Source organism: Hypanus sabinus, chromosome X2 (assembly GCF_030144855.1).
Source record: "Hypanus sabinus isolate sHypSab1 chromosome X2, sHypSab1.hap1, whole genome shotgun sequence".
Classification (NCBI taxonomy): domain Eukaryota; kingdom Metazoa; phylum Chordata; class Chondrichthyes; order Myliobatiformes; family Dasyatidae; genus Hypanus; species Hypanus sabinus.
Window position 1 is genome coordinate 4431049 of NC_082739.1, and position 22508 is coordinate 4453556.

The window sequence follows — 22508 nt, forward strand, 5'->3', positions numbered from 1 at the left end:
GTGTTGTAGCTTTTGCACTGCCTTGTCCACAATCAAGACTGGCGAGTTAGTGACAAATGTGGGAGGACCTCAGGTAAGCCAAGCTAAGACTGACGAAACTCTTTTGCATTAGAAATCTGAACCATATCAACAAAAGGTGGAACAAATTATTTGAAGTCATTAACTTTTTTTCAGCAATCACCATTTATTAAGTGAGAACTAAAGACATAGAGGATTCTTGTAATTCTGTTTAATCTTTATATTAGTGTGTGATGGTTCAATGTTCAAAGTAAATTTATTATTGAAGTACATTTATGTTATCGTATACAACCCTAAGATTTATTTTCTTGCAGGCATGGACAGTAGATTAAAGAACTACAATAGGGTCAATGAAAAACTGCACACAAAGACTGACAAAAAACCAATGTGCAAAGTGTGCAAATATAATAATAAGAAAATAAATAAATAATGCAATTCCAAGAACTTGAGCTGCAGAGTCTTTGAAAGTGAGTTGATAGTTTGAGGGATCAGTCCGGAGTTGACGTGAGTGAAGTTATCCATACTAGTCAGGAGCCTGATGGTTGAAGGGTAATAACATGCTTTCACTTCAAAGAACCCAAAATGAAGTAATGAGCCTTCCAGTCTCTCGAAGCCAAGTGGTTGTGGCACAAAACTAGCCCAATAGCAAACTCACCCAGAGGTGCTAGAGAAGGACAAGAGAAAACTGGAAGATCTATTCTGTCGACTCTGCAGTTTGCCCCTTGAACTTGAACTTGTTGACCTTGTGTTCACCATCCCAATCATTTACATTTGAAAACCAATGGAAATTTTATTTAACTATATACTAGTCAGTAGCATGTAGCTCCCTGTATCCTGTCAAATGAACAAACTTGGCTGATTTCCATGGGAATGGTTCCAGAATTATCACACTGGCTGCCAACTGTATTAAGTAAACTTGAAAAGCCACGGTTGTATTGTGCTACTTAAACCTTACACTCTCCACTTCATTCAGACTCCTCATGTGAAAAGAACCCGATGTCCCATCTCTTTAATGCAATTAAAACAAATCTCAGGACCAACACCTATTTTTTTATGTCTCAGTGATCATGTATGACCTCTTTGCTGTTTTAATGAAGTATTTACGTTATATATGATGGAGGAAAAACATCAACACTTCATAACAGATTCAGATTTATTTATCACATGTACATCAAAACATACAGTAAAATCGTTTATTCACGTTAACAGCTAACACACCCAAAAATGTGCTGGGGGCAGCCCACAAGTGTTTCCACACATTCCGGCACCAACATTGCATGTCCACAATGTGCAGCAGGACAACACAAAGAACAACAACAACATCAACAAAACAACAGCAGCAAAAGAAGCTCCACACACAAACACAAACAGGCCTCCAGCCACTGGACAGGCTGCCTCTGGACCTCTAACCCTTGGCTCGGGATTCTCAGACATCAGGCTGCCTGTTAACCTGGAAACCAAATGAACAGTTTATTTTATCTTATTTCATGCACTGAATCCATCCAAAAAATCTCTGAGAAAAGGACCATCTGCAGTCCCTTGCTTGGACGCTTAGACTTGACCTTTGGGTTTCTACCTCCAAACCCAAGAGAGTAGACTAGAGACACGATACCTTCTTCGCCACCTATTCAACCTGTGTTGCTCCCTTCATGGAATGGTTGATTTTAAATTCAATTTCAAGTTTAATTGTCATATAAACCATACACACATGTACACAGCTATACAAAACTCTGTTCGTCCAGTGTCAAGGGTACAAAACATAGTACATATGTCACACACAGCACATACATATAGTTAAGATCCAGCACACACAGTCACAAAATAATATTAGCACGTCCCTGAGTGACATGGCCTGTAGATTGATGGTACTTGGGATGCTTCCTGGAGCCGTGTTCCTGCAGCGGTCCCTCATCTCCCACAGCTGCAAATGGAGGCAATCCAGCTTGACCTGCAGTGAGCAGCACCGATGGAGAGCTGGGCCGCAGGGACCAGCCCCCAACTCAGCACAGATTCCAGCATACCTGCCGCACCTCTGTTCTCTCCAACACTGCCTCCAGCACCTACTCCTCCTCTGGGTGGCAGGAACAAGCAACAAGGCCTGTGCAAAACCAAAGCCATGCAGCACCCCCGACATTGGTCTTGCCAATGAACTGGACTTGTAGCATTTTGTATTACCAATGTCGATTAAGGTCTTGCAATCACAAGAAAATTTTTTAAGACAAACACTTGCTCCTTTTGATGGATCCAGAGAGGCTGCTGTGACCAAACATGGTGCCATCTTACTGGAAACTTGTACCCTGTTGTATATTTAATATTTCAGTAACGTTTGAGTAATATTTTAAATATGTTGTTAATTCTTGCTCTTTAAAATAACTTATTACAGGTTATATATAAAAATATATAAATTGTATATGTCATCATGCTACCACAAGATACAATTCTCATCGCTGCCTGTAAGGAATTTGTACCTTCTCCTCATGACCGCGTGAGGTTTCCTCCGGGTGTTCCAGTTTCCACCCACAATCCAAAGACGTACAGTTAGTCGGTTAATTGGCCACATGGGTGTAACTGGGCATTGTGCTGGAAGGACCTGCATTGTCAGGTTACTTTCAAATTTCCAGCATCTGTAGTTTTACTTTAATTTTTAAATACAACTGAGTCTTTAATTGTCCCAGCCACATAAGTAATACAATATGTTTTCAAGGAGCAGCATGCACACAGAATGCTGGAGGAATTCAGCAAGTCAGGCACCATCTATGGAGGGAAATAAACAGGCAACATTTCAAGCTGAGACTCTTCATCAGGACTGGGAAAGAAGAAAGCAGTAGCTAAAATAAAAAGGTGGGTGGAGGGGGAGCTGATAGATGAGACCAGGTGGGAGGGGAGGGAAGAGGAAGAAAGCAAGTGGAAGGAGATAGGTAGAAGGGGTTAGACTGAAGGAAGAAATATGACAGGAAAGGAGATCCTCCTCCTTTCCCAGTCTTGACAGAGGGCCTCAGCCTGAAATGTCGATTGTTTATTCCTCTCCATAGATGCTGCCTGACTTGCTGAGTTTCTCCAGCACTTCATGTTGCTCAGAATTTCCAGCCTCTACAGAATCTCTTGTGCTTATGTGTTCAAGGAATCTTTGCTTTTCTCTCAACTCATGACAATGAATGGAAAAGAACTGAAAACACTGTCCAAAATAAGGAAATCCCTCAATACTGAACAGCAAAGTTGCCTGGACTTCACCTTAGAAACAAAGAAAACCTACAGCACAATACAGGCCCTTCGGCCCACAATACTGTGCCGAACATGTACTTACTTTAGAAATTACCTAGGGTAACGCATAAGCTCTATTTTTCTGAGCTCCATGTACCTGTCCAGGGGTCTCTTAAAAGACCCTATCATTTCCATCTCCACCACCGTTGCCGGCAGCCCATTCCACACACTCACCACTTTCTGAGTAAAAAACTTACCCCTGACATCTCTTCTGTACCTACTCCCCAGCACCTTAAACCTGTGTCCACTCGTGCTAGCCATCCTCAATGGATAAACAAAGGTCTGTGCAGGACGTGGACCATGCAGGAAGTAGATGTCTATGTGCCAATCTAAATGTCTGGTGTGCCTATGAATGCGGTCATGTGGATCAACAATAGATTAGACTGTCACATGCTCCCAGCAATACCAAATTCAATGGAAACATTATTGAGGTAAGCTCACAAAGGCAAAGAGTTTCATTATTTTCTGGTAAATATGGCAATAGACTAACCTGAATCCCTCCAAAAGCCCATGCCATAGCTTATGAACCATACCTTAACAGGAGTGGGGAATTTTAATTATGAAGACAAATTAGATAAGCTTATGTAGTTCTTGGAACAAAGAGGAAGCTTAATTTCCCTGTATAAAATCAGAAGGAGAATGACCATTATCCCTTGGCAGAAAGAACCTGAGGTGTACAGCATGTTTACAGTAGAAGTGTGTTTGCTGTCAACCAATGAGTTGGAGGTAGGTGGAGCAGAGCATTTTATTGCACATTAAATATTTAATGTATGGTAAACAAATCCACCTACACAGAAAATAGATTGTGTTTAAGAGGAATCAGAAACTTTCCTCAATAAATCTATGGTAAATACATTGAATGATAGTCAGTTGTACATAATGCATAAGATAAATTTTGATCAACTATATCAGCATGATCACAAAACATGATTAACAGAGAAAATTAACAAAATGTTTCCAGTCTGGTTGGCATCCGTATGATCAATAAATGCAGCCTCAAGGTAACTAGAATTTAGATTAGAGGGGAGATGAGTAGCAGTTTGTGCGATCAGTGTTTGATTCCCACTGTTGTCTGTAAGGAGTTTGTACGTTCTCCCTGTGTCTGCGTGGGTTTCCTCCCACATTCCAAATATGTACAGGTTAGGGTTTGTAAGTTCTGGGCAGGCTCTGTGCCTGTGTGGAGTTTTCACATTCTCCATCTGACCGGGAGGGGTTCCTCAGGGGACTCCAATTTGCTCTGACATTTCAAAGGCATGCAGGTCTGTAGGTTAATTGGACACTGTAAATTGCCTCTTATGTGTGAGTGAGTGTTGAAATCAGGGGGAGTTAGTGAAATGGGAGTAGGGTATGTTACAGATGAAATTATTGGGAGAATGGCTTGCTCCACAAATTCCCCAGCATCGATGACAGCTCCAAAAGGCGGTATCCATCATTAAGGGCCCACATCACCCAGGACATGCCCTCTTCTCATTACTACCATCAGGAACGAGGTACAGGAGCCTGAAGACACTCACTCAGCACTTTAATTTTTGGAACAGCTTTTTCCCCTCTGCCATCAGATTTCTGAAGAGTCCATGAGCCAATGAATGCTACTTTACTATTTTGCTCTCTTGTTGTAATACTGCCACAAAACAACAAATTTCATGACATATGTCAGTGATAACAAACCTGATTCTGATTCTGACTCTGCTCTGCGAGCCATCCAAATCCTAATGGACTCAAAGGCAATGTTCATATGGAAATATAGGACTGCATAGCCACTGTTCATCAGGCACAGACAAACTGATATGAGTGACATCCTGTGATGCATGAGACAACGGCATTAAAACAGGTCTGGCAAAATCTCCAGACTATCAAAATTCAAATTGGACGAAATGAAGTGCAAATATAAAATGGTGCAGCTGCCAGCCACTTCTGTAACTGGACTGGTAACTAAGAGAGATTGGTTAGTAATTCAGCAAAAATGAGATTGAGATTCTACCATGGCAATTTTAGAATATGAATTCGATTTTGATAACATCAGAAATTCAAACATAAGAATTTAACAAATAGGGTGGTGAATCTGTGGAATTCATTGGCACAGATGGCTGTGGAGGGCTAGTCATTTAAAGCAGAGGTTGTTAAGTTCTTGATTAGTCAGGGCATCGAAGATTATGGGGAGAAGGTGGGAGAACAGGGTTGAGAGGAAAAATGGATCAGCCATGATGAAATGGGAAAGCAGATTTGATGGACCAAATGGCCTAATTCTGCTCCTGTGTCTTATGGAAAAGGGTCCTCATAACTGTTCTGTTCTATCATGAATGATCAGGTTCTTTTTTCTGTCTTCCTGCCCGCCGTCTATAACCTCAGTGTATGTCAATCTCAGCTTTATATATAATTAATGACCCACAGCCTCCAGAGATCATATTCCAAAGATACACAGCCTTTTGAGAGTAGAACTCTGCCTGGCTGAGTAATTGCCCCTTCCAAAGGAATAACATTGAACCTTATCAATCCACCTCAAGGACTTATGTGATACAATAAAATAACACCTCGTTTTTCTAAATTCTGGTGAGTCTAGCCAAACATGCTCTATCTTTCCTCCCAAAGAAGCTCCCTTATTTTAAGAATGAATGCAGTGAGCCTTCTCTGCACCCCCTCCAAGGTAATTATATTCTCCCTTAAACAAAGAGTACGTATGAACAGAAAGTTTTAGGTTATCATAAAACAACGATGCGCATTTTTCATAACCCCAACCCCTTGCCAAAATTCATTCCATCTAATGAAGTAATTTTAAATTGAAGTTACTACTGTTGTATTGAAAACATGGCAGCCAATTTGCATAAAGTAAGCTCCTGCGAAAATTGATGGGCAAACCATTCCTGCTCCATCATGACTCATCACTTACCTCAGTGCCACGTTCCTGCACTGACTCTATATCCCTTGATTTGATTACTATCTATTGATTGCTTTCTTCAATATACATCAGTGACTGAGCCTCCGTGCACCCTTGGGAAGAAAACTCCTAAGATTCACTAACTTCCGGGTAAAGGCATTTTTTCTCATCTCAATCCTGACTGGTTGACCCTTTACTTTGAGATTGTGACTGTTTGCTCTAGTCATTCCAGCTAGAAGAAACATCTGTCCAGTCAAGCTCTGTAAAATGTTGTATGTTTCAATCTGATTCTTCTCGACTCAAGAGAGTATAAGGAAACAATCAGTGCATTCACCATTTCAATGACTACTACATTAAAAACCTGGAGATTTATCTGCATTTAAAATCATTATTTTCTACAATACTTGGTTTTAGTAAAACTGCACCATGGACAGTCCCAAGCCCTCCTACAAAAAGAGGAAGGTTGGGCGTGGGGCTAGCAACCCTATCCTGTAAAATCCCAGAGCTACAGAAACACCAACAGAAGTTCCAAAGGCCTCATCCCTGAGAGAGGAAGGATGTAAAAAGATGAGATAACTTGAAAGAATGGCCCAGAACAGAGGACTGTAGTGAGCTCTTCCTTCACTCTATATCTGACCTATGGTTTTACATTATTTCCCATGAGTTTTCTGTCTCACCTCTTATGAAGGTTGACAGCATTTACTTGTTTCATTTTCATTCTTCCAGGGAAAGAGAATTAAAAACAAGAGTGCATTTGGTTTAAGGTAAGTGTGGAAAAATGAAATGCAATCTTTAATTTCTCTGTACTCGCTGGAGTTTAGAAGAATGTTGTGGGGGGGGGGGGTTCGGGGTAATCTCATTGAAACCTATTCAAGGCCTAGATGTAGTGGACGTGGAGAGGGTGTTTCCTAGTCTATGAACAGAGGGCACAGCCTCAGAATAGAGGGACATCCATTTAGAACAGAAATGAGGAGGAATTTCTTTAGCCAGAGGGTGGTGAATCTGTGGAATCATTGCCACAGACAAGTCCAAGTCATTGGGTATATTTAAAGTGGAGATTGATAGGTTCTTGAATTGTCAGGGCACCAAGGGTTACGGGAAGGAGGCAGGAAAATGGGGTTGAGAGGAATCATAAATCAGCCATGGTGGAGCAGACTTGATTAGCTGAATGGTCTAATGTCTTATAGTCTAAATACCAATATACACAAACGTGCCAGCTGTCCCCAATGATTTTTTTTAAATAACTGACTTCCCTGGCTTTTATTGCTCCTTATCTTTAGTGTGAACACCTGTCTGGTGGAATCATATTTTATAAACAAACATCACTTCCTCTTTTGAGTTTTATGCAAATACCTTGGTACATTACATGCTGCCAAGCAAATTAGCTCAATATGACCTCACTTGTAATTTTTACACTATGTTGCTCTTCCAGGATTGTGTTAACCCTTTTGTGGTTTGCTGCAACTTTTGAACAAAGACTCTTCTGTAGATTTCTGCTTCACTACCAAGCTGGTTAATCGTTTTCTGTTGGTCAAAGACTACAAACAATCCATAATGTTTTTCAGTGAGTTATGTGTGTGTCACAACAAAATGACTTCAATTAATACAAAATTAAATGGGGAGACATCCAGTTGAACACTCAGTGGCCACTTTATTAGGTACACCCACTTGTTAATGCAACTATGTAATCAGCCAATCATGTGGCAGCAATTTGATGCATAAAAGCATGCAGGCATGGCCAAGAGGTTCAGTTGTTGTTCAGACCAAACATCAGAATGGGGAAGAAATGTGATGTAAGTGACTTTAACTGTGGAATGATTGTTGGTGCCAGACGGGGTGATTTGAGTATCTCAGAAACTGCTGATCTCCTGGGATTTTCACACACAACAGTCTCTAGAGTTTACAGAGAATGGTGTGAAATACAAAAAGCATCCAGTGAGCAGCAGTTCTGTGGGTGAAAACACCTCGTTAATGAGACAGGTCAGAGGAGAATGGCCAGACTGGTTCAAGCTGACAGGAAGGTGACAGTAACTCAAATAATCACACGTTACAACAGTGGTGTGCAGAAGAACATCTCTGAATGTACAACATGTCGAACCTTGAAGTGGATGGGCTACAGCAGCAGAAGACCACAGACATACAGTCCGTGGCCACTTTATTAGGTATGGGAGATATCTAATAAAGTGGCTACTGAGTGTATATTGAAAGGCAATTTTTTTTACATGACATTAGGTGCAGGAATGCAAACAAGAACCTCAAGAGGAGAAATCTCCACTCCATAATACACCAGAATGGGGTTTGACTGGGGGCACACATTTCCTCTTGGTCAAGCTGTATCTTTGGACCAATGAACAGGAAAACAAAATTGTGTAACAAAGCATTTCAAAAAAGTTTAAAACAAAAAATTGTATAGGATGAAGGGGAATATAGTAGCAGCCCCCAAACTGACCAGGTGCTCTAACAATCCACCTCCAACAGCTAAGGTAACCACAGAGACAGACTGATATGACTTGCACCCCTGCTACAGATTACACATCCCTCACTATAGGGTATGCACCCAACTCCCCTCAATTCTTTTCACTTCTCAGTAGCAGTGCATATAATTATCAATTTTTTTTCTTTTTTTGTGTTTACAGGGTTGGCTGGAGGGAGGGGGTGGGGAGAAGAACCAGGCAGTTTTCTATTTAGAAGATTTAGGAGAGCTTATCGGGCTTGAAATATAAAGCGGAATTTACAGGCATTATCCTTCAGCGGGTGAGAGTTCACAATGGAAAAGGGGTGAATCGCCGGCAATTAAAGACACTTACTTGAATTGAACCGGTCTACGGTGGGAACAATAGGGACTACCGAGCACCTGGTCTGTGAATTATCTCAATTTCGTACTGAATTAATACGTAAAGGAACTGTATCCGAACATACAGGATAACACTCCCACGCCGCAATCAGTCAACGGGATGGTTTTAAAAACAATAGAGTTAATCAGCGATTCATTGAACGCAGTAAGAAGCAAATGTTCAGATGGAAAATTCTGCTCCGTTTCATATCTGACTGTAAATCACCCCGAGCAAAAGTTGATGCCTCCTCTGGGGAATTTGCTGTTGCTGTCGTTTTGACTTAATGCCCCCATCGATTGTCCAGGGCATTTAGACAATAAATTCCTAGATGTTCTACAATAGCTCAACGGGTTGCACCTAATTCGGGAAACCCGAGGAGCACGTGAATGAGATATGTACCAGACTGAGCCGCGGTTTTTACGGAGTTAGTTCGAGGGCAAAGGAGCTAAAGTGAGTGAATGAGAGCAAAAGTGAATATGTGAGAGTGAGAGGATTGACAAAATGGTGAAAGAGTGTGGCCGAAGGGGGAGAGAGAACGGCTAAGAGGCGTGTGCGATGTGAAAAGGGGAAAAAAGGGGAGAGGGTGAGAAAGGAGATAAAGTGGGAAATGGGAGGGGAGGAGAGGGAAGAAGAGGAGGGGAAAAGAAGCGACGTTATCTGAGAAAGAGGATGTGTAAGCGAGTTTGTGGACAGAGAGAGGATGAGGTCACGATGTTCGTGTAACAAAGGCAAATCTTCGTCCGTTTATTTTTTTAACAACCATTTTAATCCTGTGCGTACGAGGGTTTGTGTGGGGGTGGGTGAGGAAGAGGAGAGAATAATTGATTTTTTTTTACGGAGATTGGCTCCAGGAGGCTCAGAGATAAGGACTGTGGTAATAATGAGCGAAGTGGCGCGCTGCTTAGCTCTGTGCCCGCGCCGGAGAGCGACCTGAACCAGTTGCTTTGCTCGAACAAAACTGTGTGTCTATAACTAAATGGAATCACCTTTCCGTCGCTACCTGACATCAATGCTACCCCGTTCACTCACATTTTACACCAAAAAATTGGATAAATAAATTGCAAAAGTATTTCCACATTTAGTAAGATGCAATTCCAATTGAGGCATTGGTCCTTTCTCAAACGTTTGAACCGTTTCTTTCTTTACATTGGGTTAACACACACTCCGAACTCTTGAGCTTGGTTATCCTGCGACTGATGCTGATACCCCTCAACCACAGGGTCTCGGCCCGAAACGTCACCTGTTTATTCCTCTCCAAGGATGCTGCCTGACCTGCTGAGTACCTCCAGCATTTTGTGTGTGTTACAAAGGATGCATAACTCGTTCGCGTTCCCGGGCAACACTCAGCGTGAAGCAGAAACCCTGTGGGAACCGATAGCGGGAGAAGCGCTCGCGGTTGGCACCGGACGGACCAGCGACGAGCCCCGACAAGAGTGAACCGAGGGACTCGTTTACACACAGTCGTTAACACTGTATTGTGAGGATAAATTTGAAATGTCCAAATATCAGCAATGTTGTGTTAAAACTACTCCAGGGATCAATAAGCCCCAATCTGATGAACACACGAAGAGATGAATAATGAAATACATAATTTAAATAAATCATAAAAAAATCCATGAATAAGGGTTGGTTCACTCCTCCAACCAGTGCGCCCCGGGACATGGTTTGCCATGGTTCTCCGAAATAGGCGCCGGAATCTCGGAAAAGAGCGGTGTGGAATGTGGGCACAAGGGAAGTGTTCCCGGAGCACTAATCACTCATACACCTGCAGAAATCTCGTTCCCTTCTATGGTGTCCGTGGGGGGTGGGGAGAATAATTGAACAGAACCCTGTGAAATAACACGCGAGATAGACCTTTTTGAAACGAATACACAAATTCGAACCACCTCAAACGCACAAGGAAAAACATGTATCTTATAAAGCGAGTCCAGAACTCAGCGGAAAACCTTTGCCAGGAGAAGAAACGCGTGTTAATTATATCTGCAACTGTGTTTGATGCCAGGGTGTATTACATTTGTATACGCGAGACCTCTAATCTTAATACGGTCGCTACGTTACACTTACTGTCGTTTCTATCAAAAATCTATTTGTAAATCATATTCTGGACGTAGATGTTCCTTTAATACGTGTTTGATTAAAATTATATAAAATTCCAGTGAAGCGTGTTTTGTATTTGGGGATACAATAGTTGATATATTCGAAACTCGTTAAAAATCGACTATATCTCCCCTTCAGAATATTTTTTATCGATTATCATAGGCGCAAAAGCGTGGTAGTTTATAGAGTAAATATAACAAGATGACTCACTTTTTGTCTGTATCTCACAAATACCATATTGCAATTGTTAATTAGTTAACGATTTGAAAACAAATAAGACGTACCTCGGGTTAGAGAGTACAGCAGGATTAGATTTATAAGCCACATGCCATAAACAGCACCTATTTCCCTCTGTGTGTGTCTCAGTGCGGTTGGGAGAGAGCTCAGATCCCTCGCTTTGGTTGTCGGAGACTGCGAGGTGAAGGTAACGGCGGTTCCCCAACGACAGCCTACCCGGGACATGTCATCGTTTGCAAAGGTGGGTAATGTCAACTCGCCCCGCCCAGTCACAGAAATCTGGAGATAACGCGCACGCCACAGTCACTGCACGGACCGTGGAGCATCCGACAAACCTTCGCTTGCCCGATTATTTATCACTGCGGTCTTTTGCATCCACGCACGTGTGGCAGAAGGTAGATTTGCACTGAAAGGGGGAGGGGGCTTGGAGATACCCCTCAGGAGAGCTATGATATGGGGAAGCTGACGAGATAGATAATACACCAAATATTATCCACATTCACATAGGCAGTGTCGACACCGAACCAGGCGCTAGAAAATTAGTACATCAGCTTTTCAATTAAAGCGATTTTAATTAAACCCACAATGTCATTAAATTAAAACGTCGATGGTGAAGTGATTGATAGATTATGTCGAAGATAGGTATATGTTTATTTGGATACAAACGGTCGACAAAATACACCGTGCAAGATTGTGGATCGTAGTAAAAGTGCTTCAGAGAAGGACTAGAATAACAGACCATCCAATATTAAAGTTAAAGCCAAGTTTATTGTCATTTGCGCAAGTACCTGGATGTACAGGTGTACTGAAAAACTTACTCGCAGGAGCATCATAGGCACATTGCATCAGATAAGCAGGATTCACAAGAAAAACACACATTAAACATTTTGGACTGTATTAGAGAACGCGTGTTTCTTAAACGGCCCAAACTCATAGTAGGAAGGCTGAGCGAGCATCAGACGCGAGAGATAAAGGTTTGACAAAGGGGGTTAATCACTGAGCGGTAAAAATACTAATTTCATTTAGGTAGTAATATTCAGTGACAAGCAACTGACCCAGTGCCGCGCTGAGCTCCGCTCGAACAATTCCAGCCTCCACGATTTTAGCTATTAATTTCTAAACGGTGTGAGAAAACGTAAAGAATTCCGTATGCTTTGCAAAGGTGAGGCATTACGGAGTTTCACGAAACTCTCAAAGCAGAAGGTGTACTTGTCGTGTTTTGACCCGGAGCCCAGAATGAAGAGCAAAAGTTTCTAACCTTCGGAAAAGTTGCTGCGGCATTCCCGCGTCTTTAGGCTCCCTCTACTGGTTCAAGTCAACCGCACAGAAAGGGAGTCCTTACCGAGTAATCGCAAGCGGAATCACGGCACAGAAAGACAGTTCGGCCCTTTCAACATCCTATCCCACAGCCTTGCAAATTTTTACCCCTTCAAACATTTCTCCAGCTCCTCTATATTTTTTCTAAAGAAAGATCAGCTCCCACCGTCCAAGTTTCAGGAAATCGATCGAAGTGTTCCACACCTCGGCAACACTCCAATCAATTTCCTGAAACTTGGACCAGAAATGAATGCTGAACCAGATCTACTCCGAGTGTTTGTCTTTGTGGAAAGAGGTTGGGGGAGGAGGTGAAAATTATTATTATATTCAACCTGAAATTCGATTATTTCAAGCATTAGACCGAGAATGTTTCAAATATGTTTAAACGAAAACACTAACAATTTATTTAACAATCTAAATGAATCTTTCAACTTTACAATGAATCTGCAGTGAATCCGTTTTGTTTTAATGTATATATTCTTCCTGGAATGTGTAACGGCCGAGACCCGTGGCTAATGTTCTGAATCACACGATCTGACGTTGAAAGCAATAAAAGATTAAGTGTTCACAGCGACCACATTCACTGTTCTGTCCGAATGGTTCGGTGCGAAACGGGGTATTTAAACAGGAAATGTTTGCTTTACTGACCACCCCCCTCCACCCACATACACACACACACCTGTCTCAACATCCCACCGCCTATGGTTATCACAATAGGATCTGCATATGAATTGTGGTTTCACAACAGAACTGAAATCCATTGAGAGATTATGTTGATCATCTTTAAGGCAGCGCATTTTAAATACACACGTGACGTGATTCTGTAACAATTCTGTATTATTTGTATTATACTGTAACAATCGTTGCATTTTTCATTAACGCAATAGATATTACAATTTAATCTTATAATTTTTAATTACTGATTTTAGCAGCAATTCATAAATGGGAACTGATATTCCTGTCAATCACATGTGCAAAATCAATGACATCATAGACACGAGATCACTAAAGCTGATAGTGTTTTCGTTCTACCATATTTTGATTGGAATAATGGATTATCAAAGGCGGTTGTCACTTTAAATGCGTGAATGTCAGTCAGGTGAAAGAAGTATTAATGGTAAACGGGCTTTCAAAGATGTAGTTTGTTAATTGGTGAAAACATTATATGTAAAGCGGGTAGGGCGTAATTGCTCGTTAACCAAAAGTCTCAAGTTACAGTCGAGTTAAAGATGAGCTGCCTCTTTAAAAGTTATTTTACACTTTCACATGGTAGCAGCCAACTCCTTTTGTGAGGTCGATCAAGATCTGAGGCGCGAACTATCATTAACAGGCAGCAGTGAAACGTGCCCCGACTTGCAAAGGGCAAAACAGGACAAGAAAGGTCTGTCCAAACTCCGATACAAAACGGCTGTGGCAGACAGAGACCTGCTCAGTTTAGCATTAAAGCAAGCATAGTAATAACCTTTAACCTCCCCCTCCACCACAGTGTACATCTTTAAAGAAACGCGAGATTGGAAAAAAACGTACGTTTTTGTAAATTATATTATTTTCTTCTGCTGTTGTCTCTCTCCCCACCACTGACAGCATGTAAAGGAGGCACTGCCTCAAGAAAATGGCACCTGTAATCAAAATGGCTTCACACCGTCAGGGCCAAGCCCTTTCCTAACTGCTATGGTTGGACATGAGGCGAGGAAGCCTGAAGTCCCACACCAGCAAGTTCAAGAATAACTATTTTCCTACAACCATCCTACAACAGTTGGAACCAATTTCTAACTCCATCTACAAATTTGCAGATGATGCCATAGTGGGCTGCATCTTAAGTAACAACTAGTTATTGCACTGTAAATAGATAGAGTGCTTAGTAACATGGTGTCATGACTATAAACTTCCCCTTAATGTCAGCAAAACAAAAGAGCTGGTTATTGCCCCCATCGATTGGCCGCGGCTTTTGTACGGTCTTCTCCCCTCTCCCATAGAGCAGAAGATACAAAAGCCTGAAAGCACATACCACCAGGCTCAAGGACAGCTTCTACGCAACTGTAATGACAATTAGATGGTTCCCTCGCAATCTACCTCACTATGATTTTGCTATTTATTGTCCACCTGCACTGCACTTTCTCCGTAGCCAACACACTTTATTCTGAGTTGATATTGTTTTACCTTGTTCTACCTCAATGCACTGTGTAATGATTTGACCTGTATGAACAGAATGCAAGACAAGCTTTTCACTGTATCTTGGCACGTGCGACAATAACAAACCAATATCAATTTCATCAGCTTCATAAACTGACCTGCACACACCAACCCCTGCCTCAGCAATGGATCAGAATTATAATCAAGTTTACTATCACTGGCATACATAGTGAAATTTGTTGTCTTGCGTTACCAATAGAGTGCAAAAAAAATTCCAATTTACAAAAAATATATAATAAATAGTGCAAAAGAGGAATAACAAGGTTGTGTTCAGAAATCTGATGGTGGACATGACAGACAACCTTTTGCCCGACCATGGACTTGACCTAGATTGTGTTTTTTTGCACTGAGGCCTTGTTTTTACTCAATTGTTTTGTTTCCTCTCTCTTCACATTTTTGTATAATATATAATTTATGTTGTATGTGTTGTCTGCACCTACGTGCCTGTGGTGCTGCTGCAAACAAGCATTTTGTTCTGCTAGTACCTCACTGCATTGCTGCACAAGACAATAAATTTGACTCAACTTGTTCCTCCTGGTGCCAACTCGAACACTGCTATTGTTCCCAAATGGACAATTTCCAGAGGTGAGTCTTCTCTTTCTTCTTTGTCTATCACCCCGACTGGGGCATAGGCCATTGGCAGCAGCACATCAGAGTTCTCCATCCAGGGCCATTCTTTCAAATTGTCACCAGGTGTAGTCCATCTTCATTTCTGTAGCACTGGGCTTTTACAGGATGGGTTTGCTAGCCCCATTTCCATCCCTCCACATTTCACAGCTGAGCTTGGGACTGTTCATGGTGGAGCAGAGGTGAGCCTGGCTGGTGAGAATAGAGAGCCACCAGTCCTAATCTCATAAAGGAAAGATCAGTTTGTTTCATATGAATTTCATATTTCTGGCAGTCTGTCAGGTTTAAGGAATCATATTCCCACTCTGGGGTCATAGCTATTGAGTTGCTAATAAGCCCAAAGTTGAAACCTCCCTCTTTTACAGGTGGAGCAGGAGATGCCTGATATGGTAGGCAGATGGATAATTTGTGAGGTAGTGCTCTCCCTCTCCCATTACATGGAGCCTCTGTGAGCTCTTTATGTATAGCCTCAAGATACACAATAACACCTTGAAAGCTCCTTGCTCATTTTGGGTGGTCACGAGTGCCAGGCATCTATGGATGCTTTGAGTGCATCCTTGATTTTCTTTCCTTGGACTGCTTAGTAATCTTTCACCATGAGAGAGGTTGAAATATAGTGTCTTTATCTGGAGTCTCATGTTGGTCAGGCAGACAATGATTGAGGTAACTGACTGCACGCAACTGGGGCCTCATTGTTGAGGATATGAATCTAGCAAGGAACATTAGTTCACTGACCCTTCTAGTGAATTTGGAAAGTTTTGCAGAGACACCATTGATGGTATTTTCCCAGTCTCTTATGATCTCTGATTAGCCATTTGAGTAGTCACTTTTGTTTATAAAGTCTTAAAGGGTATCTGAGGGACTAGCTTTTTCTTGCAGAGTGGTTGTAATCTGAAATGTACTTCTAGAGGTGATGATGCAATCAGGTACAATTGTTACATTTAGCATCAGACTTAGGAGCAGAATTAGGCCATTCAACCCATCGAAGCTGCAGAATTAGACCATTTGGCCCATTGAGTTTGCTCATATTAGGACAGTATCCTACTATGTCTTACCTATATAAGAGGCATTTAATTTAGGCATTGTAGAATACTGTTCTAATGTGAGTGATAAAGATGGGGAAAATAATTGGCATGAATGTGGTGGGCTGAATGATCCATTTCAGTACTATACAGTTCTATTACCTCTTCTGTGACTCAGCAGCACTTTTTCTTTGATAACTTCTCTGTGAATCCCTTTGGGATTCTCCAGCAATATTAAAGGTGTTATACAAATGGAGGTTGTTACTTCAGCTTAGAGGTGTGAGAACAGCATATCTGAGGTATAATTGGACAGTAGCTGAGAAGAGAGAACTGTCAGCTGATACACGGCACAGAAGTTGGATGGTCATCACTTCAGTGTGAATTGGTAATTGCTTTAATATTGTCACATGTATCAAGATACAGTGAAAAATATTTTGTATACAGTTTGCATGCTATCCGGAAGACCATTAGAGCAGAATTAGGCCATTCTATAACGGCTGATTCATTCTCCTGCCTTCTCCTCATAACCTTTGATATCCTTACTAATCAAGAAGCTATCACATTCTGCTTTAAAAATACCAAATGACTTGGTCTCCATAGCCATCTGTAGCAATGATTTCCACAGATTCACCATACTTTGACTAAAGAAATTCCTCTTCACCTCTGTTCTAAAGGAAAGACTTTGTATTCCGAGGGTGTGCCCTCTGGTCCTGGACTCCCCAACTGAAGGAAACCTCCTCTCCACGTCCATTCTATCTAGGCCTTTCAATATTTGATAGGTTTCATTGAGATTTCCCCCCTCATTCTTTTAAACTCCAGTGAGTACAGGTTCAGGTGCAGTTATTGCCCTTCAATCATCAGGCTCCTGAACCAGTGAGGATAACTTCACTCAACTGATTCTGCAACCTTTGGACTCACTTTCAAGAACTCTACAACTCAAGTTCTTGAGATTATTTATTTATTTAATTGTTGTTTGTTTCATTTGATACTTGCACAGTTTGTCTGCTTTTGCACCTTGGTTGTTTGTCCATCTTTGTGTGTAGTTTTTCATTGATTCTATTGTATTTTAAAGTTCCACTGTGCATGCCTGCAAGAAAGTTAATAACCATATAACAATTACAGCATGGAAACAGGCCATCTCAGCCCTTCTAGTCCGTGCCAAACGTTTACTCTCACCTAATCCCACTGACCTGCACTCAGCCCATAACAGACAGGCAGACAGACATACTTTATTGATCCCAAGGGAAATTGGGTTTCCCTAACTCTCCATTCCTTTCCTGTCCATATACCTATCCAATTTTGCTTTAAATGACAATACCAAACCTGCCTCTACCACTTCTACTGGAAGCTCATTCCACACAGCTACCACTCTCTGAGTAAAGAAATTCCCCCTCGTGTTACCCCTAAACTTTTGCTCCCTAACTCTCAATTCATGTCCTCTTGTTTGAATCTCCCCTACTCTCAATGGAAAAATTAATCTCAGGGTAATATATGGTGTTTGGTATGAAGGTCAAGATGAGGTTAGGGAGGGTCTAAGATGTTGTGGGAAAGAAGCCAGAGAAAGAGGCCTGGTCACTACTTGAGCAAAGGGTTAGGGATAAGAGAGTCACAGTGGGGAGAATTGTTACACAAATTCTTCTCCACCATGGACTAATTTTTCTTAGGGAATACTGCGGGTAAAATCAGAAAACAATTTATTTGGAATCAATACAGAGATGCTGGAAATCCAGAGTAACACACTCAAAATGCTGGAGGAACTTAGCAGGTCCGGCAGCATTTATGGAGGGGAATAAACAGTTGACGTATCGGGCCAAGAATCTTTATCAGTTTTTAAAGGGACAATAAGAACTCTATCCCTGTTATGGTGGTGGGAAGATAGGGTGAGGGCGGATATACAGAAAATGGAGGGAACGTGAATTCGGCTGAAGGGTCTCAGCCTAAAACATCGACAGTTTGTTTACAAGATGCATTGTGCCTTCCAAAAGCTGTCAGACATAAAATCCTGTTGCTAGAACTTTGGTGCTCCACTCGTCTGAAGTTTTAATGGGCATCGTTGGCCTTAGATTTTTGGCACTTTCAGGAATTAAACACTAAAGGAAGTGTCCCTTTGTAATGAACATATACATATGGGTCAGGGAAATGGAGTTACCACAGTTCCACTGTGGCCTTGGTAATATGGGTCTTAAGATTAACTGTTATCACACTGAATGGTGGAACAAGCCAATGGAGGCAAATAACCAACCTCTGCTGATGTTTTTTAAGTCCTTGTGTTTTTTTGTAAACTATGTGTCTGAGGTGCAAGCAATCCAGTATCAAATTACCGCATCTTTTATACCTTGCGTGAAGGCAGGTGATGAATGAGCAGTAACTCCCATTTACAATGGGATCTCCTTGGGATGCAGGTGGTATTGCTGTTATAAAACTGATTTGTGTAACTTATTTAACCAGCAACCGAAAAATAGAAGTGGAGAAAAATTGGTTTGCCGTCATGAAGCAAGCAAAAAAAAAGCAAAGGAACTGAGTTTCCCATTAATCACATCAAGAGAATACTCAAAACTACATACTAAATTTTCACTAAGCAAGCCATAACAAAGCAGAAATGGCCATGAAACCTTATATATGTTGTTTTTTTAATCTTGTATCAAAAATATGCAAAAAAGCTTTTGCTTCCTAATTCCTTGTTGATATGGGATACATAATTGCCATCGAATCATCTTTTTATCAGAATTACAATACTCTAAATGACTGTCATATCATAACTCTGATGTATTTTTGTTCTGTACCCATCAGTATAAAATGGAGAATGATTAGAAAGGTATATTTATATCTGGTGAAAGTGTACATGATAGCAATGTGGGTTTTCTCCCAATACTTTATGTTTATGCTCATTGCAAAAGAAAGCAAGCTAGTACTTCCTATAAACCATAATTTAATGCAACGTGTGCTTTAATATGCCTTGGGGTGAACAATCGTCTTCTATGTTGGTACATCCATGATAGTGTCATAGACTACTACAGCATAGAAACAGGCCCTTCAGTCCAAATCATCCATGCTGAACAAGATATAAAAACAGATATAAATATATTAACATTATGATTAATATACTGTACCTCAATATTTAAGCTAATTTCTGAAAACAAAATAACTAATTATTTCAAACATTCACAAACAAAACAATGAAGGCATCTAGCATGCTAATTTCAGCACAGTGGAATTTCATTTTACCAATATGATATAAAAATATAAACGCATCTCATACTGTGATAAGTAAATATTAAGAGAAAAACAAAAACCTGGTTATTAATATTAATTAGTTTGATCACCCATCATGGATATGGGGTAGAATGGCATTGACAGATTTATTAAATACTAAATTAATATCATGATGATATTAAAACATGAGGACATTCTTTTTGGAAACTCTAATCCACTTCTCCCCAGCTTGCTTGACCTAATCCTGGATTTGGTCTTGATTCCACGTACAAGTTTCAAGATTCATGATTCAAAATTGTTAAATGTCATTTCCCGTACTCAAGTGTAAAAGAGAATGAAATAATTGTTACTCCAGATCAGATGCAGTACTAAAAAACACAGAAGATAAAGGACTCAATAATAAAAAAAATGATAAATATAAATACATAAAATAGCTTATATACATAGATTGATTATATGCCCATAAAGTGACATTATGCTGTACATAAGGTAACTGATGGGAAATAATAAAGTAGCGTTGGAGTTAGTGAGCGGGAAATGTTGATCAGCCTTGCTGCTTGTGGAAAGTAATTGTTTTTGCATCTTGTGGTGCTATGTAACCTCCTCCCAATGGGAGTGGGGCAAACAGTCCATGAGCAGTGTGTGTAGGATCCTTCATGATGTTACTGGCCCTTTTCTGGCATCTTTCTTTATGTTGTCTGATGGCGGGTAGGCTGATGCCGCTGATCCATTGGGCAGTTTTGACCACCTGTCCACCGCAGTGCAGTTTCCGTACCACACAGTGATGCAGCACGTCAGGATGCTCTCTGCTGCACATCTGCAGAATGACATGAGTATCGATGTGCATGATCCAGCTCTCTTCAGCCTCCTCAGAAAGTACAGACATTGATGAGCTTTCTTGACTGTGTAGTATGTGTTCTGGGACTATGAGAGGTTGTGGGAGATGTGTACTCCCAGGAGTTTGAAACTGCTTGCAGAAAGAAAATGATTAGTTTCCGTTTTAGGTTGTATTAGCATCCGAAGATTCAAGAAAGCAACAAAAGGATTATAAAACTTTAATAACAAGTATAATTTTATGCCAGTGAAGAACAGACAACAATGTTAAAATTAGTAGCAGAAATAATGAATCATGAAAAAAAATCCTTCCCAAACAACTACAGTCAGGATCACAGGCTCTGGAATTTACAACGTGAACTCCCCTTCACTCTCCTCATGTATATAGGCAATTTTCTGGATGCTTGACAATCTAGAGTGAATGTACAGGGAAGCAACTATATTAAAGAGCTATAAACTCGGACATTATGACATTTTCATGTTATACACTCACCATTTGTCAAGCCCAAATGAAAAATCTGAACACTATGAGATATAGATGTAGAGTGTGAGGTTCCCACTGGAGTATTAGCTCAGAGCCATAGCTGAGGTAGGGAGCAGATCAATGGTACAACTATTAATCTAAATAATCTCCATCCACTGGGAACTCATCCACAATGTAACACTCTCGCTGGAACAGTTTTATATTTCTTTAATTAATTAAAGTTCCAAGCTGGTAAATGTGGGGTTGGGTTGAATGAGCTGGCCTGTTTGACCAGAAGGTTGACAGCAGCCAAAGACCACAAATGCACACTCAGTGGCCACTTTATTAGGTATGGAGACACTTCATAACATGGCCAGTTAGAGTAGAATTCTTTGATTCTACTTTCTGAATATAAAACACCCTCATGGTATTTTAAACTGGATTCATGATTTTTTTTTAAAGACAAAGACCTAATATGATACAAGCGTAAATGGAGCCATGCATTTTCCTCCCACGTTCTGAAGGTGTATTTTTAGTAGGTTAATAGGCCACATGCACATAGGTGTACTTGGATGTTGTGGGCTGGTTGGGCCAGAGGGGTCTTCTACCATGCTGTATCTTGAATAATGATAGCAAACACACAAGAATGGGCGCAACCCAATTTCTGGGTAATAATGTCCGCCACTATACTTAGGAGCACATATACCTTGTTCTAAGCCAACTTCCCCTCATTACCACAGTTACCAAATCTTCCAAGTCACCCGTAATTGGTCAAACAAAGGTTATATATCAACAGGGTCTTCATCACAGTCAGTCTTCTCATTTTTTTTGAACTATATTGGAGTCAGGTTTGAAAGATGCATGCAGAAAGAATGTAGCACTGGGGAATGTGTGTTGTGATTCTGAATTATAATCATGAAATGTTGATATATTTTCTGTTTGGAACTCAATAATGGAGCATCAATTTGAAACTCTCTTGTGAGAATAAAGGAATGTTTGAAGACAGTTTTCATATAGAAAACTGTGAGAAATGAATGTTTTGCCTCAAGGTGCATTTAAAGTGGGTACTTCCAGATTTTTGAAGGAAAATTTGGTTATATGTTTGAAGAAGAGGAAGATTTAAGGTGAAGATTATCTTTGGATTGCTGTTGTGAAGAAGCTTTCCTAAAGGGTGAGCTCAATTAACAGCAACACAAAAAAAACAGAGGAACCCAACAGCTCAGGCAACATCAATGGAGGGAAATGGACAGTTGACATTTTGGGCCAAGACCCTTCAACAGGACAGGAAAGAGGGGAGTTGGGGGCAGAAAAGGTAGGGCAAGGGATCAACCAAGAGCTTGGTCAGTGATAGGGAGATCCAGGTGGAGGGTGGGGTGGGTGACAGGCAGATGAAGTAATGGGAGAGTGGGATTGACACAAGAAGTTGGAAGGTAATAGGTGGAATTGACAAAGGGCTGAATAAAATAGAATTTGATAGGAGAGGAAAGTAGACATTGAACCAAAGCTACTTGTCGTCA

At 40.9% G+C, this 22508-nt stretch overlaps 1 protein-coding gene across 2 annotated transcripts in view; it reads right to left on the minus strand.

The window, feature by feature from the left end:
- The window catches only part of dscaml1 (Down syndrome cell adhesion molecule like 1), a 676237-nt gene extending 664590 nt beyond the window's left edge, over window positions 1-11647 (minus strand). Inside the window, exon 1 of one of the 2 annotated variants that reach the window (XR_009509068.1) lies at window positions 11370-11647. Coding sequence is in view for 1 of the 2 variants with exons in the window: in XM_059956821.1 (XP_059812804.1) it covers window positions 11370-11547 (178 nt within the window). In the remaining variant the exon portion in view is untranslated. The remainder of the gene's footprint in view (window positions 1-11369) is intronic. The other variant, XM_059956821.1, reaches the window with a different exon arrangement.
- Between the last annotated feature and the right edge of the window lie 10861 nt (window positions 11648-22508).